Genomic DNA, 27,677 nt, shown 5'->3' with positions numbered 1-27,677 from the left:
TTTTCTCCTTAATCTGTTCTCAGCTTGTCTTGGGTGCTTGCCATGCCTTTATGAAATTTTAATTCCAACCCCAAATTAATTCACTCCAAACTTTGTTTTCATTAATTTTGACATTAAACCTTTCTCATCCCCAATAGCTTTTTACCATACAAAGTCAAGAATGAGAGTGGTACTCCCACCCAAGAAAAAGCCCATTAGCAGAAATCCATGATCTGCCAGATTCTGCCCAGCTTCAAAACCTTAACCAGATAAACTCCTTTATTATTTTCCCAGAAGCAAATCCCTGTGTTGTCTGAAAGTGAGTTCATGTAACATCACATGGAACTGGAACATTTCAGGGCACAAATGAGGGGGACAGAAGCCAAGGGGCCCTGAAGGGACAGAATCCTGAAAACAGATTGTGTCCTGTACTTTGCGTGGGCCTCCAAACACTGAACACATCTGACAAGTGCTGGCTGGGAGAGCCATGGATTGGAGAGAATGATGTAGTCACACTGCCTAACTAAAAAAAAAAATGTTCTGGTAAGTGCAGGAATAGCTCTACTAGCTTAACCTCCCACTTGTCTCTACAGTTTTGACCTAGCAAATGTGCTAAAACACAGACTCTTCTGAGAAACTCCTTCTAGGATAGACTGACACACTAACATCAGTATGAGGGCTACTGTTACAATTCACAGAGATATAGGGAAATATGCACATTAAGCAGCCATCAGATCTTACTGCTGCAGGCCATTTTCCTTTCTTGTTTCCTCTTTTTGCCTCCAGTTTCAGTAGGCTGCCAAGCTCAAAAAACTCTGCTGATGAAGGATCTTCTGTCAAGTGACTTACAGTGCTCCAATCTGTCCCTCCCCTTCAAACAGTGACAGTAGCAACAGAACCCACCTCAATAAATCAGAAGTGCATTATCCAGCTGCTCTTCAACATGCATATAAATTCACTGCTACATTCCAATGCCATGTGTTCCACTGAGTATTGAAAGTCATTAATAGTATTTCATAAAGATGACATCAAAAAGCATCTTCCAATACTTGGGAACACCTCAGACTAATTGTTTCATTGCAGATCCAGTTATTTAGCACTGCCTCAATAATGCAGATAATCAAACACATAACTGCTTCCCACAAATTAAATAAAAAAAAATGATCCAACATGAAGTACTAACTTAAATTAAGGCAGAAAAATACTGCTGTGAAAATACTAAAAGACTCCCACAACATCCAAATAAAGACAAGACAAGCTACCTGCATGCTAAACTTCAAGTGTGTATTAAGAAGAAATTGTTCCCTGTGAGGGTGGTGAGGGGTGCCCAGAGAAGCTGCAGCTGCCCCATCCCTGGAAATATCCAAGGCCAGATTGGAGCAACCTGGTCTAGTGGAAGAGAGTTGTAACTAGATGATTTTTGAGTTTCTTTCCAACCCAAATCATTCTGTGACGTCTGCTGGGTCAACATATAAACAAGTCTAACTATGGTAAGCAGCAAAAAAGTTTTTAAAACAAACCAATGCCAGCCTGAAACATTTCAAGGGAACAACAAGAAAAGGTGAGAAAGCAGCCCTGGGGGACAAAGCAATGAGAATCTGCAAAGTGAATGAACACAAGTACCCTGTGTAAATCCAGTTCCAATAGTGTCACTCGGGCTGTAGCCATTGACAGGTGCCCTACTACTCAGGTCTATCATCTGGTGCAGGCGCAGCTTTCGGCAGTAGATAGAGGCAGCCTCGGGCTCCAGGGCAATGATCAACTGCTCGGGGTTTTCAGGAGATGCCATTCCTGCCTGTGAGAGAGAAGGGATCAGAGAAGTGGGGAGGGGAACCCTGCAGCCCCTGTCAGCACAAGGCTGTCCCCAGCCCCTGGGCTCCGCTGGCTCGCCCTGCAGAGCTCGCCCCAGCCAGGAGCTGCTGCCAGGGGAAAGGTCTGCACTGCGAATTGTCCTGCCCACACTGCACAGCACAACTGCACAGGCTGTAACAGGGAGGATTGCATGCACTTACCATGCTAAGTGGCTAACCGAGCACTTGTGTACATGACAGGTGGAGAAACGAAGGAAATCGGTTTGAAACCTGCAATAATTGCCCTAAAATCTGAGCTCAATTCTAATTAACCTGGGAATCTGCCAGCTAATAGGGGCCCCAGCCTCCTTTCAGCCTCCTTTTGCCTCTCCTCGCCACAACAATATTTTAAGTATGTCTTTATGTCCCAGATATTCACAGTCCTTGCCAAAATGAGGTTCCTGCACTGTTTAACTGTATAGGAATATACAATACACTTTGCCAGTAATGCATCTTCTGTCTTACAACCAACATTTTCTATTCCAAAATGCTTTAAAGTACATTTGCTTTTATACCATCTTCAAAATGCTCAGTATATTCAAGGAGACAAAATACAACAGGGCAGGTTCCCTAAAATGTAATGAGAACAAACCTAAAAATAATACCACATTATAAAATCAGTGTTTGCCATTCTTTCTATTTTCTTACTGGATTTTCAGCCTTCAGACACAGGTATTTTCAAAAAGCCACAAGTTCTTATGTAACTACATCACTCTCAAAACTGGGCTTAAAGAAAAATATTCAAAGAACAGTTCACAAAACTCAGTTTTAATTTCTTTTTCCCAGTACTTCTGCCTACAAAATAAGACAACTTTCAATTCTTTCTGCCAACTTTTGGGTTACTTGCTATTACTTTTCAGTTAAGTGCCTGAGCAAACAAATAAAACAAAATGAACATTTTCCTGCTTCCACAGTCAGTCTTCCAGCCTTCAACTAATACACACACACACACTGTGGTGTCTCTAGGGCATCCCCAAAAGAAGGACTGGAAAGGACATGGAAAGTCTGCAGACCTGGACTGGAATTTGGCTCCTTTCATACAGCTACACTGTGGGCTGTGGGAATTGCTGCCTCATTGGCAACTGCAGCCAGAAACTCAAAGTAAAGTTGGTTTAAAAAGCAGTACCAGGATAAGACTTGAGACACAAAACTGTCCTTATATACTGACTCACTTTACCCTCTCCATCCTAATAAGTAACATAAACAGATTCTGAAGAAAGCATCTACCTCACTGTTGGTAAAAAAAAAGGCAAAACAACAACAAATAAGTTCTAAAATTAGTTAAGAGTTAAACTCTTAAATCATGGTTGCTCATTATTTTACAAGCACACCATGACTGGGATTATGGTCACTTTACAGCCTTTATTGCTGTTGGGCAAACCTTTCTGCTTCAGTTACATCCACTGGACCAAACAGCATGATCCAAAATTAGCAGAACTGTGTGGGAAGGAAAATATTGAACAAATACTGCACAATTTTAAACCTTGCCAGCTCTGTAGCAGCATGTATTGAAAAAAACATTGTATCAAAAAGAATGTTTGCAACCAAACTTTCAAACTTTGGAAAACAGATTTACATCAGCCAGAGTAACCCTGAAATGTATAAAAAGAGCATCAATTAAGCACAGACTCTGCTGCCATCACATCACTTGCATGTGAGTATGCTGGCAGAAGCAGCCCTGGAGCTGTAGTGGGGATGAAGTTGTGCCTTAGGACAAACCCAGTCCCTCCTGTGACCCATCTGGATGCCGTAGGCACAGGCAGGGCTGGGTTCATGCCAGCTCACTTCAACATCACTTATCTCCAGCTGGGCTTTTCCACACAGGAAGTTTTGGTTTGTTGCACTGGAAAGAGCAACATTCCAGATATGAATCAATACTCGGGTCCCTGACAAACAGATTTGTCTGATCTGCTCAAGAATTCCACAAATGTATGGTGTCTGCACACAAACTGTCTGTGCCTTTGGAGTTTTGCTAAAAGCCAAATCTGGCTCTTGCTGCAGCTCTAAGGGCAGCACTTCCTGCTCTATCCAGTAAGGGCTTGGAGAATAAATAGCTCCTGACTACCCTGCTTCAGTTTTTACTTGTATTAAATCCATTACCATGTTGTGTGAGAGCTCTGAATCTGAGCAGCAAGTGGGGGTTTTTTTCACTATCTAGCAATGTGGATGAACTCAAGAGTGCTCAATCTGCTCCTTGTACTGGGCATGTCAGCAGCACAGACATTCTTAGTCTCAGGCTAACCTAAGCACTGAAGACAAAATTGTATTTTAGGGAAAAAATAGTTTGTTGCTAAAGATATTAAAATGCAAAGGCTACAACCTAAAGCATTTGCAGAGGTGACAAAACCTGAGTTGGACACACATGGAATGCACTGGTATTTCCAAACTGGAGGTGGTGGTGGGGAGAAGACTGTATTAATTGCCAAATCATCTGTTCTAGGGGGAATTTTAGTACAACTCCCAAGGCTGGTCCTGCTAAAAGCAAAGAGTAAACCATTAACAATAACATTTGCTTCCTCCCCTCCTCCAGCAGCCTGTACTATGAACTTTTCACACTGCAGCCAGGAGAGGAAGGCAGTGACCTGCAGCGGATGGACTCGAGCTGTGTGCTCAGCCCCTCCATGCACAGCAGATGCCATTCCTGCTCTTTTTTCTCCCTAGCTATGATTTTAACATACCCAAAGTATCTCCTGAGGAAAACATGCAACTGAAATGACAGTTTTTAACAGTTCAAAACACAGCTGATCCTAACAGAACCTCATGAAGAAACTGCTGAGGATTTGAGTTTAAAAGCTTTTCTTACAGAGTTTGAAGGGCCAGTTACAATGAAGAGTGTTGCTTCACATCATAAAAAGACCATACAGAGAATCTTTTACAGTGAAAGGTATAAGGCATCCAACACATATTTTATATGTAGACACAAATATATACACACATATATATTTACATATAAAAATATATATATATGTGTATGTAGCAATCAATATTTCATACCTCGTGTATACAGTATTTCTACTTAAAACATGAAAGAGAGCATATTACATATATATCTATACATCTATACACAGCACAGAGAAAATGGGACAGGGGGAGATGATAAAGAAACATGAGCACATAAATACTGCTGGGGAGGAATGGAGCGATGAGGTTGTTTTAATCCAAGCTCCAAGAGCAAGACTTAGGCAGTGCATCTGTCCCATCATTACGGCCAAGGGACAGATGGGAGAAAAATATTGAGCATGCAGAGAAAGAGGAGTGGAAACAGCAGGCAGCCAACATGAAGAAACAGTGATGCATTTGTTAAAATTATTAATTGCAGGCATTTGGGAATTTGCTGTGTTTTTCACTTTCTGCTTTCTGTCTGCCTCACTCCGTGTTCCTGCCCACTGCTGCCCAAGCACTACTGCAATAAACACCAGGGATTCACAAGTTAACAGGCCTGAGCAGGGCAGATCTAAACAATGTCTCAATATTCAACAATTTAGAGATCATTCTGGCAGTGGGACAGACACACCAATTTGCTTTTGCCCAGGACAGGTTATAGCAGAGCTTAGAACAGAGCAGTGTCCTGACTGCAGCCTGCTAAGGAATTTTCTTGCTCCCATAACCCTCCCTAGCAGTCATCACTTATGGAACATGAAGGAAGCAGAGAGCCGTTTCCCCAAGAACACAAAAGTGGAAAACTCATCATGGGATTACAAAAATTATTTGAGCACAAAAAAATTTCTTAAATCAATTTGCAAGATATTGCTGCATTTATACACCTGGAAGAAGCAAAGAACACTATGAAAAGAACTGCTCTAAAATTCAACTTTGCTCATATGCCTGAGGACTAGGATTTCATTTTTTGACAAGAGAACTCCCAGACCTCACTCCCTCCAGTAGCACAGGTCTGTGTGCTGGTGCCAATTCACTGCTGCTCATTTGCCAAGATGCATCATGGACAGCAAACTTCAAAGCACTTCAAAGTCTCATGTAGTGGAGCATAAATAATTTCACCATCCAGATGCAGGTGAATTCTCACCCTGGCCACCAGCTCTGTTTTTATAGCCAGAGAGGTGTCACCAGGAGAGAGCCACAGCTGACCACAACACATTCCTGATTCCCTGAACAGCATCAGCTGCCAACTGCTGGAGTAATTCACCACCAGCAAATACTGAGGTCTGGACTGCAGCTCACTACAGCAGCCTGAGCACTTCAGAGAACTGTTTTCACTCACTCCACATGCTGCATCACCATTGCCACAGATTAAAAGATGCTGCTATTAAAACCCAGTCTCACATGCCACAACACACAGGAAAAAAAAAAACAATGCCCTTTTATTTCTTTTTACTATTGTAACATATATGACATTAAAGACAGCACTATAATAGAATATTCCATGTAGTCAGTCTTTTTAATTTAATTAACTGCCAGTAGGACACTAATTTTGCTTATTAAGAAGGAAGTATAAAGCACTAGCAGCTCCACAATCCAAGGTGTGTCATGTACAGGTATATCACAATGTTATATATAGATGAAAATGTCCCATCTCTGAATGCTGCTGTAATTAGAAGCATCAGCATTTAGCTGCAGTTCTCCACAGCCAGACAGAACACCAGTGTGTTCTTTATTTTTTACACCACAGTGACCTCAAAAGAAGTACAATGTCAGGAAACCCACCATGTTTGACAAGGTACCTGTTTCCTATTCCTATCCTTGCAAGTTATTGAGAGCAACAGGTAAAGTTCTTTCTTTTGGTTTTTCAGAAAGATAGATCAGATATATTTTTAATGGGGGAAAAAAAATAGCCTGACCACTGATTTATAACACAAGGAACATGCCTTACATGGAGTGCACCTGTTCTTTTGAGTTATAAAATTTATTAAAAGAACTGATTGGATGAATTCTACTTTTTACCTGCCTTGATATATTTTGTAGTCATTTAAAACCTGATTCACTACTGCTGCAGGGCTGGAGGAACTGCATTCTCAATTAATAAGGCATTTCCAGATACAAAAATGTAGCATAAATAAAATAAACAGATAAACAGATAAAAGAAAAGATAAAAAGAGCCAGCCTCATTACACAGTTGGAAAAACAAGGCACAGAGACTAAAAGGCTTTCCTTAGGGAAAAGGAACCCACAACAAGGTGGGATTTCCCTCCACAACCCCAGAACTCCAATTCAGAGTCACAGGCAAATGGTACTCTTCTCCAACCAGGTTCCATTTCTGCTGTGGCATGGGGCACATGCAGAAGCTGCAGGAACAGCTTCACCCATCACCTCCACAGCCTTGGGTCCCACTCTCCTCTCCCACTTTGTCACCTCCACCAACTGCACTGCTTTAATCACTGCTGAAGCAATGCTGCAGACCAGACAAGTGCAAGGATCCATTCTTCTGGTCGGCAGGAAAGACCTTTTAAACCTGTTTTACCACTACAGCCCCATTTGTAAGCATCAGAGATAAAATTTAGAAGCTGAATCCCATGAAACAGCTCTGTTAAAACAATGGGGTTCATTAGGAAACAAGGCTCTAGAGGACAACATCATTCAGCCAGAACTGAGAGAAGCTGAGAATTAACATCAACATTTTCCTATTTTCCAAGATACTTATCATAATTAGTAACAATAAGAAAGGCATGATTGCAAGTTAAGCACTGTGCAGGCTGCATGAGAAAGTGTTGTGAGGCTGAATCAAGGCAAAACAAAAACAGTGGCTGGAAATTAAGTGCCTTGTGAAACTTCCAGTGTTTAAACTAATCAGTTCATTGTGTTAAGGGCTTCATGATAACACCATCCACTTAGTGCCTTGGGAAGTGAGCTCCTCTAATCCTCCTCCTTTTTCACTAGCTAGCACTTTCTCCAGTCCTATGGCATCAGACTGGGATGTCACAAATAAACCACTGAGATCTAATTACGGAGGCAGAGCGTGCCAGGAAAGAAGATGAGCAACATGGGAAAAGACTCCCAGCATTATCCCAAAGAGGCACTGGAAGGGAAGCAGGGAGTGGGGTGAGTGGGTACCACAAAGCTCCAGGAAAAGCACAGTGAATGCACTTTCACTGCATCCTCAGCCTGGAGAAATTAAAAAAAAAATGTTTGAAACTCACTACACCATCACATAGCCTGATGCTTTGCCCTTAGACTTCAGAGAGATAAGGAGTGTTGCAGTACAGGAAATATTGCGGGTAAATAGAATAGACTGAGGTCAGACAGCCCAGTTAGCTCTGCCCACTTATCTCTTCAAAGACAGATTCTTAAAATTGCTCAACAGCCACAAAATAAAAGGATTTTCAAAGATTCCTCTCGGTGACCACAGCAAAGAGCTGGGTTTGCCAAAGGCAGGAGGAAGAACTGCTGGGTGCTTCCCTTCTTTCAAAATTACATACTTTGGAGAGAGCCTAGATGAAAACTGAATATTGACTTTTTTTTAAAAATCCAATCAACACAATGTTTGGGTGGCAGTTGATCCTGCAAAGATCTGACATCTACAGTGTCAGAGGCATTTTTTGCTTCACAGAAACAAGAGCATTTTGCTTTCTCTTAACATTCACTACACAAACATGCACATACCTAACAGATATACATGAATGCATACATTTTCACACTGTTACTGCTGGCTGAACTAAAGTCAGGCTTGTGGCACAGGCTGCCCTTCGTCCTAGCCTGATCAGGTATCACTGATACTTTGCATTTCACAAGTGAGAACATTGTGGATAATTGTCACAGCTGCAGAATTCTTTCAGTGTCAGCTTCCCCATCTGAACAGCTCAGGGACAGGACAAAGATACTCATCCCTCTGTGAGAAAACTGCTTGAGAAAGCGTAAAGGCCATCTCAGGCTGTGGTAGAACAGTAGTAACTTCATTTTGCAGACAAGAGGAACACAAGCTATAGAAGATGAAAAAGCCACTAATGGAGGGGCACAAACTGGAAGCTAAGAGACTCCTGTAATAGTTTTCGTTTACTCACTCCACACAAATATAAGTGACGAAATAACATGAAAGGCATAAAAGGACGAAATCCAAAGTAAAAATTAGCCTTTAAACCTTCCTTTGGATTTTGGGTTTATCCTGAGAAGGCTCTTTTGGGGCTTCAGATATTTTTCCCTTCTGCCATGAGTAAGCAAATACTGCCACCATGTATTTATACACTATTTCTCTGCTTTTAAAATACCAGGGTGTAGGCTTGGCAGTGCTTTCTGAATTCCCAGGGCTTGACCATACCAGAAGCCTGTATAAAGGAACTTAACCCACAGAAAATTCACAACCTCCCCACAGTTTCCACCTGGGCCAAACCCACTGCTGCTCCCACTCAAGCAGGGAACTCAAGCTGTGAGCTCTTGTGAAGGGTTTTTGGGTGAAATCCTCCCATCTGCAGCCAATCAGGATAGATGGCAATAAGGTACCTCACAGTGGCACCTGTACAGCTGGTTTGGTGACCATCACTGGACAGCACAGAAATTAATTCCAATTTATAGTAACACTACTCTCCCTTTATAGTTGTGCATGACCATGCTGAAGGACCAAGAGGTCTAGGTTAACATTTTACTTAGAGTTAAAACTAGTTTTATGGTGAAAGAAACTCTTGTAGGCCAAGGAGCAGTTAACAGCTGCCTGCAGCTCTCTGAAGGGCAGGTCACAATTTTTCTCAGTCTTGCCAGGAGATACAAGGAGGGACAAAAGCCACATACTGCAGCTCGTGGGCTCCAAACTGCATGCTGAAACCCCTTTTTTACTAAGATGGTGATGCAGCACATAAATAGCTGTTCATCCAAGGCTGTCCTTGGAGAGCTTTAAAGCTTGACTCAATAAAGCCACTGCTGACCCAGGGGAGCAATAACCCTGCTTCACCTGGAAGGCCAGGCTAGATGATCTCCAACCAACACTTCCACTTAATGCTTCCATGACTAAAATGTTTCAGGTATCCTACACTAGGAAAGGCCAGAACTGCAGGAAGGAATCCTTCCCAAAGGCTAACAACCTTCACACTTTTTCTCTCCTTGTCTTTGTGACTCTGGTGTCAAATCCTTGTGTGTATCAGTGAGAGGGAGCCCATGGTGTCTGACAGGCTGGCAGCAGGACCAGACTCACTGCTGCAGATATTCAGGTCCTCACAGGTTTCTGTATGAAAAGTAATTAGAACTTTTGTTCAAGTGTCTTGGAATCAAAAGGAAACATTTATCACAGCATATTTCTTTTATTTTTAAAGCTAAAAATATATAGAGCACAACAGCCTCAAGCAGTCCTGTAATCCTAAACATCAGCCATGAGCCACATGAAAAAGTGATGCAACATAAGGAAAGCAGTTGGTTCAATGCATCAGGGGTGCTCAAGCTCAGTTTACAACACTAACACAATCTGCACTCAAAAAAATTACCTGCCTCAGTCCAGTGTCTTGCCAGAGAAGGAAATTCGGTTCCTAATTCTCTAATTCATTAGTTGTAGAGGTAAAAATGGACTTTATTCTTAAAAACATGAGGATACAAATAGCAGACATGGACTTGAAACCCAGCTTTTGCATTCAGCTCTGCCACAGGCTTCCTATATAACATTTTGTAAATCACTAAGAACAAATTTTGTGAAACAACCCACTAATGAAAAAGCATCAACTTTTGAGTACCAAAATCAATACTAAGTTTTTCAGTGGAGCTGTTGCTGAAGATTGCTGGAATGAGGGGTGCTCAGGCTCTGAATAATCACCCTGGCTGTCTGTGCATGCACATACCTGATCATGTCACTTAGCAAGTCACTTTGGGCCAAAGCAGAACCCATTTGATATTTCACTTCTGTTTGCTAACCTGTCAGTAAAGCTATTCCTGTGGTAAGAAATAACATGGAACAATTCTCCCCCTTAATGGCTGCCTAGAAACTATGGCATTATCTCATTGTGAAAAGCAAGAGAACAAATGGGGCACCTGGAACCATAATGAAGTGTGACTTTTATTTTCAGAACACTTAAAATAATGAATGTGTGGAGCTGCACTGGCTGTAGCCAGAACTGCTGCATTTGTGTGGCCACTGATTAGATGAAGCAGTTTGTTACACACAGCTAGGCTGTCTGATTGAGATAAATGCCTTTGCTAAGCATAGCCAGACTGCCTCAATTTATTCTTCTGGTGTTGCTATTACCCAGCTAAGAGTACAAATTGCTTTACCTGAGCATTTCTATACTTTGCATTTTATACATTACTTTCATTATCTATTCTTTTATTTTCAATCTGAGCCTGGGATTCTTTGGAACTGTAGAGACTGTTTGACTCTATTAGTAAAATATATACGTACCAGGTCTTTTGGATTTTGTATTACAATATCCCCTTTTTAATTTATAAAACCATTTTTTTTTCTTTTAAGAAGAAAGATGCACCATAAGGCAGGAAATATCTGAATTATGACCACTGGCTACCAATCATGAAGCAGCACTTTCGTTTACAATTCACGGAGAAGGTTCTGGAGTTTACCTGTGCCTATTTGACAAAAATCTTTTATTAACTGCTCATAAGAAAGATAACTTCTTGCTACAAACAGGCCAGGCAGAAGAGTTCTGCATCATGAGAGAGAAAAGGATTTCTTGTATTTATGAGACACGACAGAACATCAGTAATTGCCGCAAACCTTACTTAGGACATTGGATTCAGTGTATCACATTTTGGTCTCAGAAGCAATCCCAGGCACAATTTTCCAAGGAGAGGAATCTTGGATCATTTTTAGGTAAGTAACAACCACAAGAGACTGAATTCACCAACATTTTTCTTCGCACAAATTGCTTGTTTTGTTGTGCCCTCAAAAAGTTTCTCAGGTATTGGGACTACAAATAAATCCAAATTAGCATTACTAAAGCTGAGTTACATATTGCTGAATGATAACAAGTAGAAGTCATGGTTTTTGATAAGTTGACTGGGACCACAGTGGCATTTGGTCCATATTTCTCCAGGGTGATGCTGCTGCAGCTCCTTCCCAAGGGACTCTTGTCACAGATCACATTTGGGCAGTAACTGAAAGCTTAGCTCCAAGAGGCATTACCAAGAATTTTTTGCTGCATTACATTATATCCCCCAAGGTGCAGGAGAACATTACTTGCAAGTTTGATGAGTAGCGTGCATTAGAAAAATGAAGCCATTAAATTCTCATAAGCTTTTCAATTTTTAATGTTATAAAACTCTAGAAATGCTTTTTGTACCCAGGGCATGCACCAGTTACCACAACAGCAAAGCCTGACTCTCCCTATTCAAGTCCTCCTAACGTCTCAGGCTCTCTCCTTCCCTTTATGTAGAACCATCCTCATTGTGGCTCCTGATGGCTCAGGCTGATTTTACTGAAAAGACACAAGTGGCCCTTACTGACAAGGACCTGCACTGAGAAAAATGCTGCTTGCTATTTTCTGTAAAATGGATTTTGTTCTGTACCTTGGGCATTCTCATTTTGCCTTAATATTTTTCACTACAGTTCCAATTTCAGCTCATATTTCTTTTCTTTGTAACTGAATATTGGCATCCAAGATGTCTTTCAGACCAATCTATTGACCCTCTCTATGAATTTATTATAATCCAACCCATTAGTTTCAGACTCTGTCCACACTGAGTTACATTTGTGGGTTTCTATCACTCCCTAATGATTGTAGTTTGCAGCCTTTCAGACCATCATTTTCTTTTTGGGCTGGTAAATGCCACCTAGCACAGCCTTTCTACCAGGCAGAATGAAGATTCTATTTTTTGGCTGTTTCTGTTGCTTTCAGTCAATTTTTAAGAATCTGAGAAATGTGTTTCAAAACTTTGTAAGATACAAGCACAGACTGACTCTTACAGAGAATGCTATGAAAACTCTTGTTTTACTTGTTTAGCAAAAGAAAAAACTCCAAATGCTCTAACTTGTGCCCCAAAAGTGGACAAACAGAAATGTACAAAATTGGATTAGCAGATGCCTCTGCCTTCCTGGCTGAGGAACTCAAATATGTGAGCAGAGATCAATGAATACACATTTTTCCACTCTGTAATCTTCAGCCCTCAGTTAGTTATCATTTCCTGATTAAGCACGGCTATAAGATGCAGAATTTTCCCCAATATCACCCAATAAACAATTTAATCCTCATAATTAAAAATATCTTAACATCACAAAAGTGAAATCAGAGACTTAACAGACCCCCACAATCGTTCTTGTGTTAACACACTTCTGCCTCACTAACAAGTATTGTTTCAGAAAAATAAGCAGCTTCCCAGTGCTGCTTACACCTTCTTAGGCAGCTTGTAGCAGAAGCCTGACCCCTACACAAATAAATTTTAGCTGCATGTATTTTATGCACAGAACAGACTTATGAGGGAATAAGAGTAGCTTCACAAATTTCAATCTGATTAAGCCTCCCAAGCCACCTTTTAAAAATCAAATATACTTCATGTCATGTTTTTATTAGTAAGGAATTTCTTGTGCTGTCACATTATTCTCTTGCCAAGTTTGTTCATTTTTCTCAGAAGGTTTCTCCAGAGTAAAGCAATATTGATCAATGTAATGTCACTGACCCCAGAACACAATGTGTTAAATAATTCTCATTGTGCACATTCCATGACAAAACTGATGTGAAAACAATAATAAATGTTCAGCATAGGAGCTGGTTAAATAAAGCCTCTGGAATTTTAGGGTCACATGCTTTAATCCTATAACATAGACTGCCTCTCTTTTGTTTATATGAACTTACCATGCAAATTATTTTATTTGCTATTTGTAATTGAAAAATAAATCTACTTCAGAGTTCTAGAACTCAACTTCAAAACTCAAGAGTTCATATTAAAAAGGAAAGAACCCTCACTATTATCTCAGACTAGACCACCTGAATGATGTTTGAAAGCCCAGACAGTATTTTGGGCAAGCTTATGAAAATGCACCAGCCTTCCCTTTCTTTTGCCCTTCTCCCTAAGTGCATTTGTTATGCCATGTTTTACTTTCTTATCTCACAGCTTCTGCATTCACATCCTCCTGTCACACTCCACATTTTTCCTTAAGACTTTGTTCCTATTAGCATGTCCAGCCTGCAGATTCCAGCTATGCACTTCCTGTGCCCAAAGAATGTGAAGCAGAACAACAGACACAGAAACAAGAAAAGCTGATGCTATTTATGATGTCTTATATTTAACCAGTGGGGAGAATAGCAAATATGACTATAAACCCTGAAAGTCATTACTAAAGATGTAGTGAATTAGTGTGCAATGCTCACTAATCCCAGCAGACATGTTCTGGGAAAAAAACCTTAAAGCTAAGTGAGTCCTAGAGAGTTAACACTCTGCTCTTGTCACAGAGCTCTCTCCAGTTCTGACCAGACCTCAGCAAGTGTCCCAGAGCCTCAGAGCCATCTCTGGACACATGAGAATGAAACATGAGGCACAGGAAAAAGCATCTGTGAACTGCCATTCAGGAATAAAGTAATTTTGATTCAGCAAAATAATTTGTAAAGACATGCAACTCTGTACAGCCTGCCAGACTGAGTCCCTCAGAAGGCCCCAGAGAGAACAAATACCTGCTTCAAAGAGGTAGTAACTCAGCTATAAAAATTGTTAAGGATACAAAAAGCACAAAAGATGGATACAGATAGGGCAGGCAGAGCAACAGCAAGAAGCAATGAGTAGTTTTCTTTTGTAAGTGGGTTAATCACAACCAAGTTTTCGTAGGCATGAAAAAACCCAGCATCTTAAAAAGAGTTTCAGAAGAGAAAAGTAAGTAAGCAATAGAGATGTTCATGCAGCTTATGCCTGAGATGACACAGATGGAGTCAAATGTGGGCTGATTCCCTGTCAAATGCAAGGCTACAAAACTCTTTTGGGGCAGTACTCTGAAGAGATCCAAACCAGGCCAGACTACAGCTGCTGAAGCCAAGGAAATGATGTTGCAATAACCAAGATGCAAAATCACTGACAGCCTGGATGACAAAGCTCAGCAGTGTGCAAAGGCAGGAAAAGCTGTCATGCAGACAGAGTTAGTAGGATTTTGATAGGCTGGATGGAAAGAGAGAGGAAGAGCTGTGAGCTGAAGGGAACAAGCAGATTACTCATCCAGTGAGGAAGCAGCACAGCAGCTGGAAGGGGACAATGCAGGAGCTCTTGGGCAGATGAGAGGATCCAGGTTAGCAATGTTTTGTTTAAGGCAAAGCAGAGATGAGGGGACATCAGAGGTGCACTGAGATCATAGTTTGGTCACAAGCTGATGGGTGTTGAGCACAGAAGCAGATTTCCAACACTTTATGAATTCCATTAGCTTTGCCTAGAGAACTCCTTAACCATTCCAGGAAGGCTGGGCTTTACACTGTGAGCCAGTGACTGAAGCTGTTTCAGTACTTCACTTCTCTTGGAGCTACCTCAGCTGACACAGATTGCTCAGCAGATTTCCACAGCTCATTAATATTTTCTGCAAGTTAACTCTCAGCTCAGACTGGTGGCTGTACTTCTGCTACCACTGCCTTTCCAGACTCTTCTCTACATGATGCCCCTCATTTTCAAGATGCTTCCATCTTCCAATAGCTAACAAGAGCTGCAACTTCTGTCCATCCATGAGGAACACCTGGATGCAGCAACAGGAATCTGGAAGACTGAACTGCAATTCAGAATTCTGTTTTCTGCATCTGTTTCTTCATCCCCACTGCTTTGAAAAAATCCAGCCATGTGTCAAGTTAACATGAATTCTTTCCCTAAACTCCAGTTTTCCTGCAGTGGATCACACACCCCGAGTTAAAAGCCTTGTCAGCCCTTGCCATTTGTCAAGCTTGCCCATAGAAGAACACAACCACAGACACAACCACAGACACAGACACTAATTAACAACATTCCATTGTGCCACAAATGAGAAATGCCAAGAGATCTACCTGCACCCTGCCCTGCTCCTTCCACAGCTCCCACTTCACGAGCACACATGCACACAGACAGCAGGCAGACAACAATATACAGAGAGAATGAATGGGTCTCTAGAGTTTCAGATTTACCTACAACCGTGTCCTTCCATCAGAACTTTAAGAGTGTTTTGCTTCTGGCACTAGTATTAGCAATCCCACAATACAGACTGTTAAGAAAAACGTTGCTCAACATTAGAGATAGTCAGAAACAGAGTTAGAAAAATCTGGGTGCTTCCCAGGAGCACTCTGCAAATTACTCATCTGCTAGAAGATATTTTACAAACTGCATTGCATAGCTGCTGCCAATGGGTTATGCAAGTCTCTGACCAAAAATCAAAAATAAAAAGAAAATCCAAACTAAAAATGACTATCCCAATGAATAGAAGAATGTGTACGTCTCATGTATTAGAGACACAAACCGAATTTGAAATAAAGGACATGCATATGGGAAGTGCAAATATCTGAGAGGCAGTTGGGAGGAAAGAATTAAATGCAGATAAAACTCTTGCTGGTGAAAATAACATTTGAATTTAATTTTATATCCAGATTATTTTATATCCAGTTCACAGTCCTTTCATTCCTACTGTGGGAAAATGGGAACTGGAAAAAAGTCCCACCAAGGAGGCTCTTTTCTTTCCCTCCTTTTTCCTTCCTCTTTTTTTTTTTAACTTTAAAGTCTGTGATGACCTAAAGAAAGTAACAAAACAAAACTGTGTCCAATATTTTAAACTCAACTTTCCCTAGGGTCTCAAAACTGCATCTGTTCCATGTGCACTGAACTCAGCAGGAATACATTGTCCAAGATGACTAAAATATCAGAGTCTGCAGTGAGGGACACAAATATATAAAAGTAATAGTAAGAAAAAGACATTTAAGAGGTGAATACATACAACCTAGAACTACTGCTTGGTAGAGCTAATTCCTCTTTCAACGTTTCTAGACTGTATTTATACTAAATTGCCCCAAATACATTTTATCATTTAGCTTATAAACTAGGCCTTTAGAGGGGCATTTCTACATTCAGCCTGTAACATTACCTTGTAGGCAGCTTGTCTCATAAACTGCTTTGCTGGCTGCTTCCAAATAGCAGGCACTGTAATCACCCATCTTACTTCAGTGTTTTCAAAGTCCGAGCCTCCTTGGTCACTGAGCTCCTAAAAAAGGGAAAGAACAAAAAAGAAAAGAAAATAGAGGTGAATGTAAAATGATGGGTGTCTACAGGAAAACATTCTTTTCTGCTGGCTCTGATAACAGTAACCCTCTTTTCAATTTTTTTCCTGTTACATCCATGCTACAAATCAGAATTACTTCAAACCTGCCAAGAATGCTTTACTGTGCCAAAAGGTGGGATTAAGGTTGAAGCTTTCTCAAGGAGGCCTACAGAAAAGTTCAGTGCTCAAAATAAAGCAGAAAAGTTGGCTTTTGCAAAAGCAGCAATTTACAGAATATTACAGCACATTTATGTACATCCTTAGCTATGGTTTGGGATTTGCTGTTAGCTTGAAGAATTCACACATATGTCTTGATTAATACACAGAAAAATATTTGGGGCATCACTGATGAACATTTATGTTTTACAATCTGAATTTTTCAATGACTTCTTTATACACCACTTACCTTTAAATCAAACTTTTATTAATGCAGTTAACAAGGGGAAGTTACAGTTAACCCCTCTAAAAAATGACTGATTGGTCCTTCAAAATTTTGCTTTAAGCAAACATTCAAGACTAGTTTAGTACTTTTATTGTCCTTCTTTTCTCCCCTAAAAAAAGAGGGAAGTCTGTACTGCATTTGCAAATTAGGTGATATACTGACATGTTTTGGGCAAGGTTCCAAGTAAAATGTCATTACCATATGTCCTATCTAAATCTCCATCCAAACAGAGAAAGGTTCAGAGAGGTGGACAACAGGCCTTTAGAATGTGAAAAAAAAAATGTTTCTGCATGTGCTGAGCCAAGGTGTTGTGTTTGTTTAGCTATGCTGCAGTTCAAAAATCCATGCTGGAAAAGGAGCACCTTTATACTGCACAGGGCACCACAGACAGACACAGCACAGTGCAAAGTAACAGCTCACTTACATGGCATGTCTAATTAGTTCCAGGATTCACTCACAAATGCCAGGGATTTAGTTATTAACACCAGGAAAAGGATGTAGCCCTGAGCAGGCAGAACAGCAAATATATGGGATTTTATCCAACATTCATATTTGCTAAAAATGTCCCCAGTCTACACACAGGTCCAAGTCTGTGACTCCACAACCAACCCAAAAAAGTACAGTTAAAAATGTCCCTGACAAGATGAGGCATTGGAGTGGCAGGATTGTTTCTCTGCAGCCATAAGGAACAGACTGGGATCTCAGAGAAAATAAATTAAACCCATTCAAAAAAGTAGGTTAGCTCTTTACCACAAGGCTATTTTAAACAACACTTGCTTGGATGAATACTCTGATTTGACCCAGGAATTGCTCTGCTCACATTGACATTATAGTGGCACGTTGGAAGGCAATGTTTACTTAACTCACAATTGACTATTTACATGAGATTTAACATCTCAAAACCTGTTTACTGGGGACATGTATTCCACTGGAGAATAAAAAAAACAATCTTGTGATCCAAGAAGACTGCAACAAATGAGCACTGCAACATTTTAAATCAGAAATGGAGAATAATAAGCTTTTAAATTTTCTTGTCAAATGTACCTTTTTTTTTCCCCATTAAAAATACAGTAGAAAATAGCTAAGCCAGTAAAAAGCTATTCAGAACTCTGCATCACAGGGATGCTATTAGTGAATCAAGCTTGACCTGTGCAAGGGGAAATTACTTCAGGCTATTGTGAGCTCTCCAGAGTCCACAGCCTGCCCAGAGTTTCTACACCTGCCTTGCTTTGTTTACATCAAATACAACTTAGGTCAAAGCTTGGCAAGGCCAAAAATATTAAGATCATATTTATACTAGTTATAAATACAGAAAATCTTGATAAGGAAGCATTACCCCACCTTTAATGCCTGCTCCTTAAAGAACTGCAGAGCATAAGCAAATATCTCAAGTGCTTTGACTTTTTTGCCATTTGCTGCTGTCAGGTCTGTCTCCATGGTAAGATTCTACATGAAAGAAAATAACTGGAAGTTATTAAAAGAAAAAGGCAAACATCAAATTAATTCCCAGTGCTTGAGGACAGTGAACTCTTCATTATTCACCTGATTAGGAAAAAGTGACAAAACCATTCTGAAGAGGATTTAACTCATCACTTGAATTTCCTGGATCATGACACTTTGCTGCTTATTTTAGACTTTGTTTTTAAACACTTACCATGCCTACAGATAACTGTAGGCAGAGAAAGAAATGTGGACTAAATATTAAACAAATGCAATAGATACATCTGTAAATAACTGCAATAAAGTTGCACATTCAAGATGCTTAATCCAAGTTAAAAGTCTAGATTCTTGGTTTCCCACCAACAGATGAAACCAGAAAACACCTCAAAACAGAAAGTACTGGCCAATTCTCAAAGCTCTAAAATGGACTAAAGACAAAAACACAATCAGTAGGAATAATGTCAAATTAACAGCCCTACTGGCTCTTGCAGTTCTGGCAATGAATTCTGGGTGAATTTGCTTGGCTGCTCTAGAGCTCAGTCTGGCTCTTATATCCCATTCCTGCTGACCAGATTTATTGAACAAACCAACCTCATGCAGACAGGACATGAAGATCTAAGCAAAGCAGATTCTGAACTTTTAAGATCTACAAGAAAGGCTGACAATATACAGCTGCCAAATGCAGTGAGAGACAAAAGGAATCATAATGCTAAATGAAGAGTTTAATTTACTCTGCAAATGTAGAGGTGCTTCACTTCCAGTTCACAAAAATTTAGTAATGTTCAGAGGAAAACAACTTGAGTAGCAAACACAGTTTGGGTGTTACTTACACCAGTGGTATGCAGCTTCATCTTAAACTTCTCAAAATACAACCAGTGCTTTGATTCAGTGGGATCCAAGTCATGGTAGAAGTCTCTTGCTGCATAGCCAAAGCTATGGAATTTTCTCTCTGGTGTGAGGAGGATTGTGGTTGGGGTCTTCTGGTTGGAAACACCTGGATCTCCACCTTCCCATCGTCTGGCCAAAAAGTGAAACAGCTCCAGTGAGTGATGCTCAAGGTTAGAGCAGCAGGAAAAAACAAGTGTATCATGAGAAAAAGCCATGAGGTGGCAAATTGCACAGATTGCTTTTCCCTCCAAAGATAGTAATTTCAAACTTTATAATACAAAAATCAAGTAGGTTTATTTCCACCTAAGAAAAAAGGAGTGCAATTTTCATTTCAGGTAATTCAACACATTTTTGTGGTTATGTATAATTCTTAAGGATACATCACACTCAGATAAGAACACAGGTTTCCTGAAGTAAGCCATACACAATTAAGGAAACAGTTTTGTAATTGTAATTTCTACCTAAGCCAACACGTGTAATAAATACTGTAGAGAAAAAAAAAAAATCAGTAATTGTCCAAGAACACAACTAATAAAAACCCAAAAATGGCCTTTCCAATTGTAATTCAGACTTCACGAATGGTTACTTGCAAGGGATACTTCTGCCATTTTGAATTAGGGACCTGCTTAAGTCATCTAACATCACCACAGGGAGGTTGAGTAAATCCCCATTTCTGTCCCAGAACATTCCCTGAAACAAGACAAGCCAGTTCAACCAACATCTGATCATGTGCTTCATTTCCTAGACACCTGAAACTCGGAAGGCATCCATGCCTGCAGATGCTGAGCTCTCTGCACTGCACTTTCTACTCATGTGAAGTTGATGGATTTTGTGTTTCAAATACCCAAAATGCTGTACAAGTTTCAAAAAATCAAAAATGAGGCAGCTTTCCCCAACCTCCAAGAATGCTAAAGGCACCAAAATATTTCTGTCACTACTGGTGAATAAAACTATCCTATCTCATCAAGATTGTGATGGTATTTTTAGGGGATACCCATGAAAGTATTAAGGCAAAGGTAAACCCAAAGCTGCTTTCACTGAACGGATCAGGAAATAAATAAGGAAATAAATAGGAACACTGAATATGGGAACACCCAGCAGCAGGAACTGAAGGGGGGCACGGCAGGACAAAAAGGTCAGACAGTAGAAAGTTGTAGAAACAGCTGTGAGCATTCCTTCTCCATCTCAAAAAAAGGCAGAATGGAAGAAACTCACATTACTGTTCCTCCCCCCACCATATACAAGTACTTTCTGTATGAGAAACAAACATTTACCAGAAAACATTTTCTTAAAAAGGCATCAGTGGAAAATCTGTTTATGCTCTCAGACATAATCATAACACAGCTCAAACAGGAGCCAAGTTAAGATCACACAGGCAAACTGCATTCATTATTAAACTACACGTCAATTGCTTTTTCTAAAGATAGCAAAACGTACTTTCAGAACATACTCCTGCCAAAGCCCTCATTCTGAAGCACAAAAAGTCTGCCTTGCTCTGTGGTAGCTGTTTATGTGACATAGGAAGAGTATGTAGAAAAAATAATTTCCATTTCACTCTCAAAAACAGTTGAATCCATTGAACATTGATTGATCTCCAGACCAAGGCAGAAAACTGACATGGCAAACTGCAATTTAAGGGGTTGGTACTTGGCAAAGTAACAAGGAATGCGATTTCTGAAGCGCTGGGACCCCTTCACATCATTCAACTGGATCAAACAGACCAAAATCTCCCTTTTTAGCTCAAGCAGCAGAGAATTACACATCTGAACTCCCCTCAGTGCAGAGGACAATTCCACTGCCCTGAAAGCAGAAACAGCATGATGAGGAGTGGAATGATTTCCACATTTACTCACTTGAAAAAACTTCCCTAAATCTGCCCAGTTCCGCTGCTCAGCCCCTGAGCCATGATCAGCTGGCAAGGGCTCTGCTCCAGGTCATTGCTTCCAACCTGCTGCTAGAAATGCACTTGGTCAACTCCAAAACCTTTGAGTAGGTGTTACAGCAAACATATGGTTCCAATGTGAAGAAGCTGGGATCTCACAGCTCATGAACAGAAAACACTGCTATTCCAGCAGATTGTTAAATCCCACACACCCGCTGCAAGCAGAGAGGAGACAGACTGATATCGTTTTTGCTTGGAATCATTAATGATTCATTCTGAGTCACTGGTGGGAAATGCCATAAATAGGCTGTGGCTAAAAACAATGCTTCTTTGTTTTTCATTATGGCCAGGCACATTTTCTCTTTCTGGAATAAGCACGCTTAAGGTGTAGTTTAAATGAAGACAAATTTACGTTCAACGCCGCGGGATGAAATTTTCAAAGCCACCTGGAGAATTGGATGTTTGCTTCCTGATGAGTTTCTGATGGAAACTGGACACAGTAATTGCTCAGCACCTTCCAAAGTCCCCAGCTTGTATTATTGTTCAGTCACAGAAAGGACAGCAAGGAAAGACAAGGGGAAGCAGGACTCTACCATCTGCAATCAGAGATTTAGAAATACTCCTGTGTGATGTTTTTCTAGAGAGAAGCAGATGCAAAAGCATGGGAATGGTAATTCCTGGCTGCAACACTCTTCCCAGGTGGAGCCCTGGCCTCCCTCCAGCTACAGGAGGATTTTAGTTAGTAGGACTAGGACTGCAATGCTTTCATTTGCAGTTTCCTTTCATGGTTCCAATACAGGCAAAATAATGGTAAAAATCAGGAAAAATAAAAAGGAAATGCCTATCAAAGGCATAAACCTACACAAGCCAGAACTGCTATAAATACATGTGGGGGATATTTTTGCAGTGCAGAATCACAGTTAAAAAAACTATTCAAATAGAACCAAGGTAGATTTCTTCCAAATGCAGACATATGAGTTCCTAGGATGATATAAAGTAAAGTATCTGAACAGAAATATAAACCACATAGACGTGTTTATAGCCACAGAGCATCTAACTGTATACTAAAGTGAAAATAGAGACAAGAGAGTCAGTGAGGAAAGAAGGATGAGGTTATACAAAGGTTAGAGAAATGCCTTTACTTCCACTTCAATCTGGCTAAGACAGACCAGAGAGGGACTTGTGCAGAGTAATGGGAATTTGATCCAGAGCTGCACCACCACAGGCAAGGAAATGAAACACTGGGATCATCAAAATGCAGCTGAATGCCACCAGCACAGTGTATGCAGAAAAAGGCAGGTGTGTGCCTCCCAATAATTACAGTCAAACAGGGAAGAGAGGGAAAGGAGAAAAACCTGAAGTTGCACTGAAAAGAGACCACATTCTCCTCCTTCCAAAGACAGACTGCCATTTGTTTCATAGCCACATGCATTTCTTCATTAATTTCCATTTGTGAAACACTCCCATTCAGCTACCTAGCCAGTAGCCAAAACATCTGTAACTTCACATAAGTGCATATAACCCAAGAGGAGTTTTTCACAACTGTGTAATATCTCATATATTCCCTCCAAATGAGATGCTATTAACTCATTGTACAGCAGCAAATTTTCTGTGTGGCTCTGGCACTGCCCTGCTCACTGAAGTGCTGAGCTCATGGCCAGGCAGCTCAGATGCCTTTCCTCCAGTCTCAAGTTATGCTGCAAAGAGCACTCACTGTAACACACTCCCTCTGCAAAAAGAACCTGAACCACAGCTACCTGTAACAGAAGCTGGGGGCAACTATCAAGAGTTGTCAGTACTACCTAAAACTGATAAAACAGTAACCAATGTTTTGCAATCAAAGTGAAGTCATTCACTGAACATTTACAAACCCACACCCAACTCCAAACACGCTGAGATGAGTGAGGCCACTCATACATTTAAAGATAAATATATGCTGAAAGAACTTTGTTCACTCAGTGCTTATAAAATCATTTTTTTTTTAGCACTGGGCATCACAGCAAATAAACACACAGTCAAAAATGTGACTTTGTTTGCATCCTAATTACATAACAAGAATCATGGCACTGCTGGCACTACACTCAAACCTGGAGCTAAAGCCCTGTGTGTTCACTCTTTTCCAAAGTAGGAACTTCTAAATAAACCCATCTTACCCTTTTAGAGAAAAGCAGCTTTGTTAAAAGGCAGTCAGAAACCTAAGTATCTGGAAAGAATCAACACTAAGGAGGGAAGGTGGAAAAAATGTTAGGAAGTAGAGAGGACCATGAATCACTGGTGTGCTTTATTTTAATGTAAACATTCTCGAGTGCTGGCGGGAAGCTACATTTACTCTGCTGAAATATTTGTAAGTTATCCTACGTGCAAGCCTCATTATATACAGCCCTTAATACCTTCTGAACTACTGAAGACTTACCTTAATGAATATATCATTCTTTTGAATGGTTGAATTCATGATTGAATTTCATTATTTCATGAGTATTGATATATAAATATATATAAAAATATTACATATATTATTTAGTAAGTCTGTTTCAATTATATCTTGTCAAAATCCTTTCCAGAGAGAAATATCTATTTAAAAAATTAAGATAATTCTTGGTATTAAAATATTTGCCATTGATTGAAATGCCTGTTGGAAATATGAATACACCCCCCCCTCCCCCCCAAAAAAGTTCCTCCCCTCTGGTTGGAAACACATGAAGTAATTTATTTCATTTCTTTCAACTTCAGTATCTCATATCACAGCTACACAGCTCTGAAATCACAGTCATGCTGCCATTACTGCATAAGGAGGAAAATGTCATGTTTTGAACCACAAGTAGCAAAATGTCAGCTGAGATTTGGAATATAATCTCATCACCTGGATTTCAATGTCCCAGTGGCTGACAGCAGGAAGCCTGGTAAGGAGAAGGGATTTCCCCAGGGAAGGAGAATCTAATCCACATTGTGAATCCAGCAGCAAAACCAGGTCCTAAGGTAAAACTTGAGCCCAAGGCACCTCAAGGACTTCCCCAGAAACACCAGTGATTCCACACAGTAAAACCTCCAGCATTTACAGGAGCAACACAGAGTTGTTCTAAGGCAATTTAGGCTTGCTCAGACACAGCTTCAGAGATGTTTTCTCTCATTCCATCAAACTTCTTTAAGGACTTTAATAATTAATTAATTGCTGCCAAAGAGAACAGGAATTGATAAACATGAGTTCCAGCCTGCCCACCCTGAGATCTGTCTGAGGCAGCAACTCAGGGCGTGTCCTTTGACTTCAGCCTTGTGCACCTTCCTGTGCTGCTCAGAGAACAAGAGATGGCTGAAATGCAGAAAAGACCTGGAAAGCATTACTTGTCCATCCTGCAAAAGGCAGATATCTTTGCAACTGGATGGCAGAGTACCATTTCTAAATTTACTTTCCTTTAGACAATATTTTAAATCCCTCAGCTGCATTAGTGTGCAGCTATACACAAACCAACTATGCAGGCTGACTGCACAATCAGTAGTGTCTGCTGAGATTTAGGGAGCTGCATTCAGCCACCACCTCCGCTTAGAAAAATGCAGTATATCACACTGGACTGCAGCAAATTGGGCTTTTTGACCTTTTGTTCTCACAGTACCTACTTCTGCAACAGCAGCATCATTTACAAGAACAGCTATGGTTGAGCTTTCCATATAGAATTTTTAATGCTTAAAATTATCTACATATTACTCTCATTAGTAATTTTAAATATACTATGATAAGAATTAAATATGTTTTAAGTTATTTATAACTTTTAAAAATACTATAAAATATTATAGCAATGGTTTGCAGGGCAAACTTCTCAGGTAGCTGCCATAACAGTTTTTGCATTTGTGATTGCATAGAGTTATATTGTGCTGATTTAATAAAGAAATAAAAAATAAAATCTCCCTACATCACAGCATCTATGTCTGTCCTTTACATACATATAACACAGACAGATTTCACATCAAACCTTCATTTTCACATTCATGACTTTTGATTGCTTATTTCCCAATATCAATGGATCATTGTCATAGATTTAATTCAGATTTAATACCACAAAGTTTACATCAGCCAAACGATCTCCCAGTGCAAGTAACCAAGTGTTGTACACCCAACTATGCACAGTGTGATTCCAGGGGATGGGCAGCTCCTGGATGTCATGACTTCAGAAAATCAGTGTCTGAGATAAGGGCATCCTGACTTATTAACTCTGCTCCCTGAACAATTCTGAATACTCAGATTCCTCCTTCTATTCTGTCATCTTGTAACCTCAGCAAAGTAAGAAAAGGGATGTGCTCCCATGGACTGCTAAAGCAAATCAGAATACAATAAGATGCAACAAAAAGTCATAACCATGAGAAATCTGCACACTGTGATAATGCCAGGCAAATCCAGACACTTCAGGCTCCTGCAGAAAATATCTATGGCTACTGCAGGCAACCCATGTTCTCAGAGTCACAAAGCAAATGCTGCATTGCAGCCCTTACCTCATTACATGAATACATTCTGGCTCCTTGGTGAAGCTGTAGGCGTAGCCACTGGAAGTTGTGCCAAAATCAATAGCCACAACAACAAGAAATAACTGTTCTACAGCATCCTCTGCATCAGAGTCCTTCTGTTAAACAGCAGAAGCAAAACACACACAGTCACTGATCAGAATCTTTGTAACCTGCCACAAGTTCTGCTCTGCAAGACCTGCATATCTCTTCAGTGAACATGGGGACTTCCCTAAATTTGCCCTTGTGACCAAAGTTGATATCAGAAGGCTGCACATTCCAATGGAATTGGAAATTCAGTGCATGACTCAACATATATGCTAGAGCCTTTTATACATCATTTTCTATTCAAAGCTTCCTTCATACTAATTTCTGGAATACCTCTTATGCTGTATTATTAAAACTTAGGGGTTTGGGGCTGGTTTGGTTGGTTTTTTCTTAAACGGATCAACTGAAGAGTTTGTCCATCAATGTGATATATTCGGGACCTACTTGGTGGTTTTAGGAGTTAACTATACCATAAGTATGAAAATGAAATACAATTACCATTCAAAAATAACAGAGACAAACCCACCCAAAACACAGCAATAAGGTTTACAGCCCATGTTACAAAGAAGAATTTATATAACACTCATTTAGCCAGCACTACATGCTGCACTCCTCCTGCCTGTGCTGGAATGAGGGAAGTTGATCAGCTGCTCATGATGAATTTGAATCCTTCTCCTGCCTTTCACTTGTAATCCTGCAATCCCTGAAAAGCACAGTCAAGGGCAATATGCTCCAGACCCTTCACCAGCCTTGTTGCCCTAAATCAACCAGGACTGCTCAGCCTACACTCAGAAACACTTGGAAGCAGGTGATGATACCTCTCACAGAGCAGCTGTCTCATGGCCTCACTCTATGGGCAGTGCTCCACCACAGATCTCTGTTAATTCCACACCTCTCCCTTCCTGCACATTCCTGTTGTATCCCTACATTTTCCAAGATCTCCCCATACACCTGCTACTTGAAATGGAGAAACAAGAGCAACAAGTTTTGGCTCCAATCCTAAAAGACTTGTTTGGATTCTCCTAATGAAAGTTTTTCAACTAAGGCAATGTCTTCCTCAAAGAGTTTAATGAGCAAATTGAACTGAAATATGATGTAATTCATCATTGTGACAGAAGTAAAAGAGGAATTTCAAGAGTATATAGAGAAAGAAGGGAATAAGAGCCAAAAACTATGGGAGAGAGCACTGGAAATCCTGAAGATGGATTTGTGCACAATTCTGAACTTGGATCAGAAAGCTAAGGCAGTGTTCCACCATAGGCTGACAAGGATACAAATATGTTCTGAACACAATTCCTTGCACTAACATAAAGCACACTGTGCATGTACTGTGTTACAAGCCATACAAGTGATCTTAAAAAAGGGTGGGAGTTAGTTTTAATAGGAGTTTAGCAACAAAATTAGCATGATGTACAAGAGATTAAAACACACTACCTATGGGACATGCTCTTGGTTCTAAAAGCTTACAGAAGGGGCTATTTTCCTTAAGAAATAAAACCAGTTACTTCTATTTTGGGCTTCTACCTCTCTCTCTCTTTGGGCAGATTCTTTTCTCTGAGAATTTGTGTTTTACTGTTGAGTACCATGTATATCCTC

The 27,677-nt window shown here is 40.3% G+C and overlaps 1 protein-coding gene across 1 annotated transcript in view; it reads right to left on the bottom strand.

Annotated features, from left to right (window-relative positions):
* HSPA12A (heat shock protein family A (Hsp70) member 12A) overlaps nt 1-27,677 on the bottom strand; it is a 52,973-nt gene that overhangs the window by 10,997 nt on the left and 14,299 nt on the right. Inside the window, exons 4-8 of the mRNA XM_059476970.1 lie at nt 26,025-26,152; nt 19,603-19,789; nt 18,674-18,778; nt 16,717-16,833; nt 1,603-1,774 (exon numbers count right to left, since the gene is read on the bottom strand). Coding sequence (XP_059332953.1) covers nt 1,603-1,774; nt 16,717-16,833; nt 18,674-18,778; nt 19,603-19,789; nt 26,025-26,152 — 709 coding nt within the window. The remainder of the gene's footprint in view (nt 1-1,602; nt 1,775-16,716; nt 16,834-18,673; nt 18,779-19,602; nt 19,790-26,024; nt 26,153-27,677) is intronic.

Source organism: Ammospiza nelsoni, chromosome 8 (assembly GCF_027579445.1).
Source record: "Ammospiza nelsoni isolate bAmmNel1 chromosome 8, bAmmNel1.pri, whole genome shotgun sequence".
Lineage (NCBI taxonomy): Eukaryota > Metazoa > Chordata > Aves > Passeriformes > Passerellidae > Ammospiza > Ammospiza nelsoni.
The sequence above is the reverse complement of the archived record's forward strand: the minus strand, read 5'-3'. Positions and strand labels throughout refer to the sequence as shown.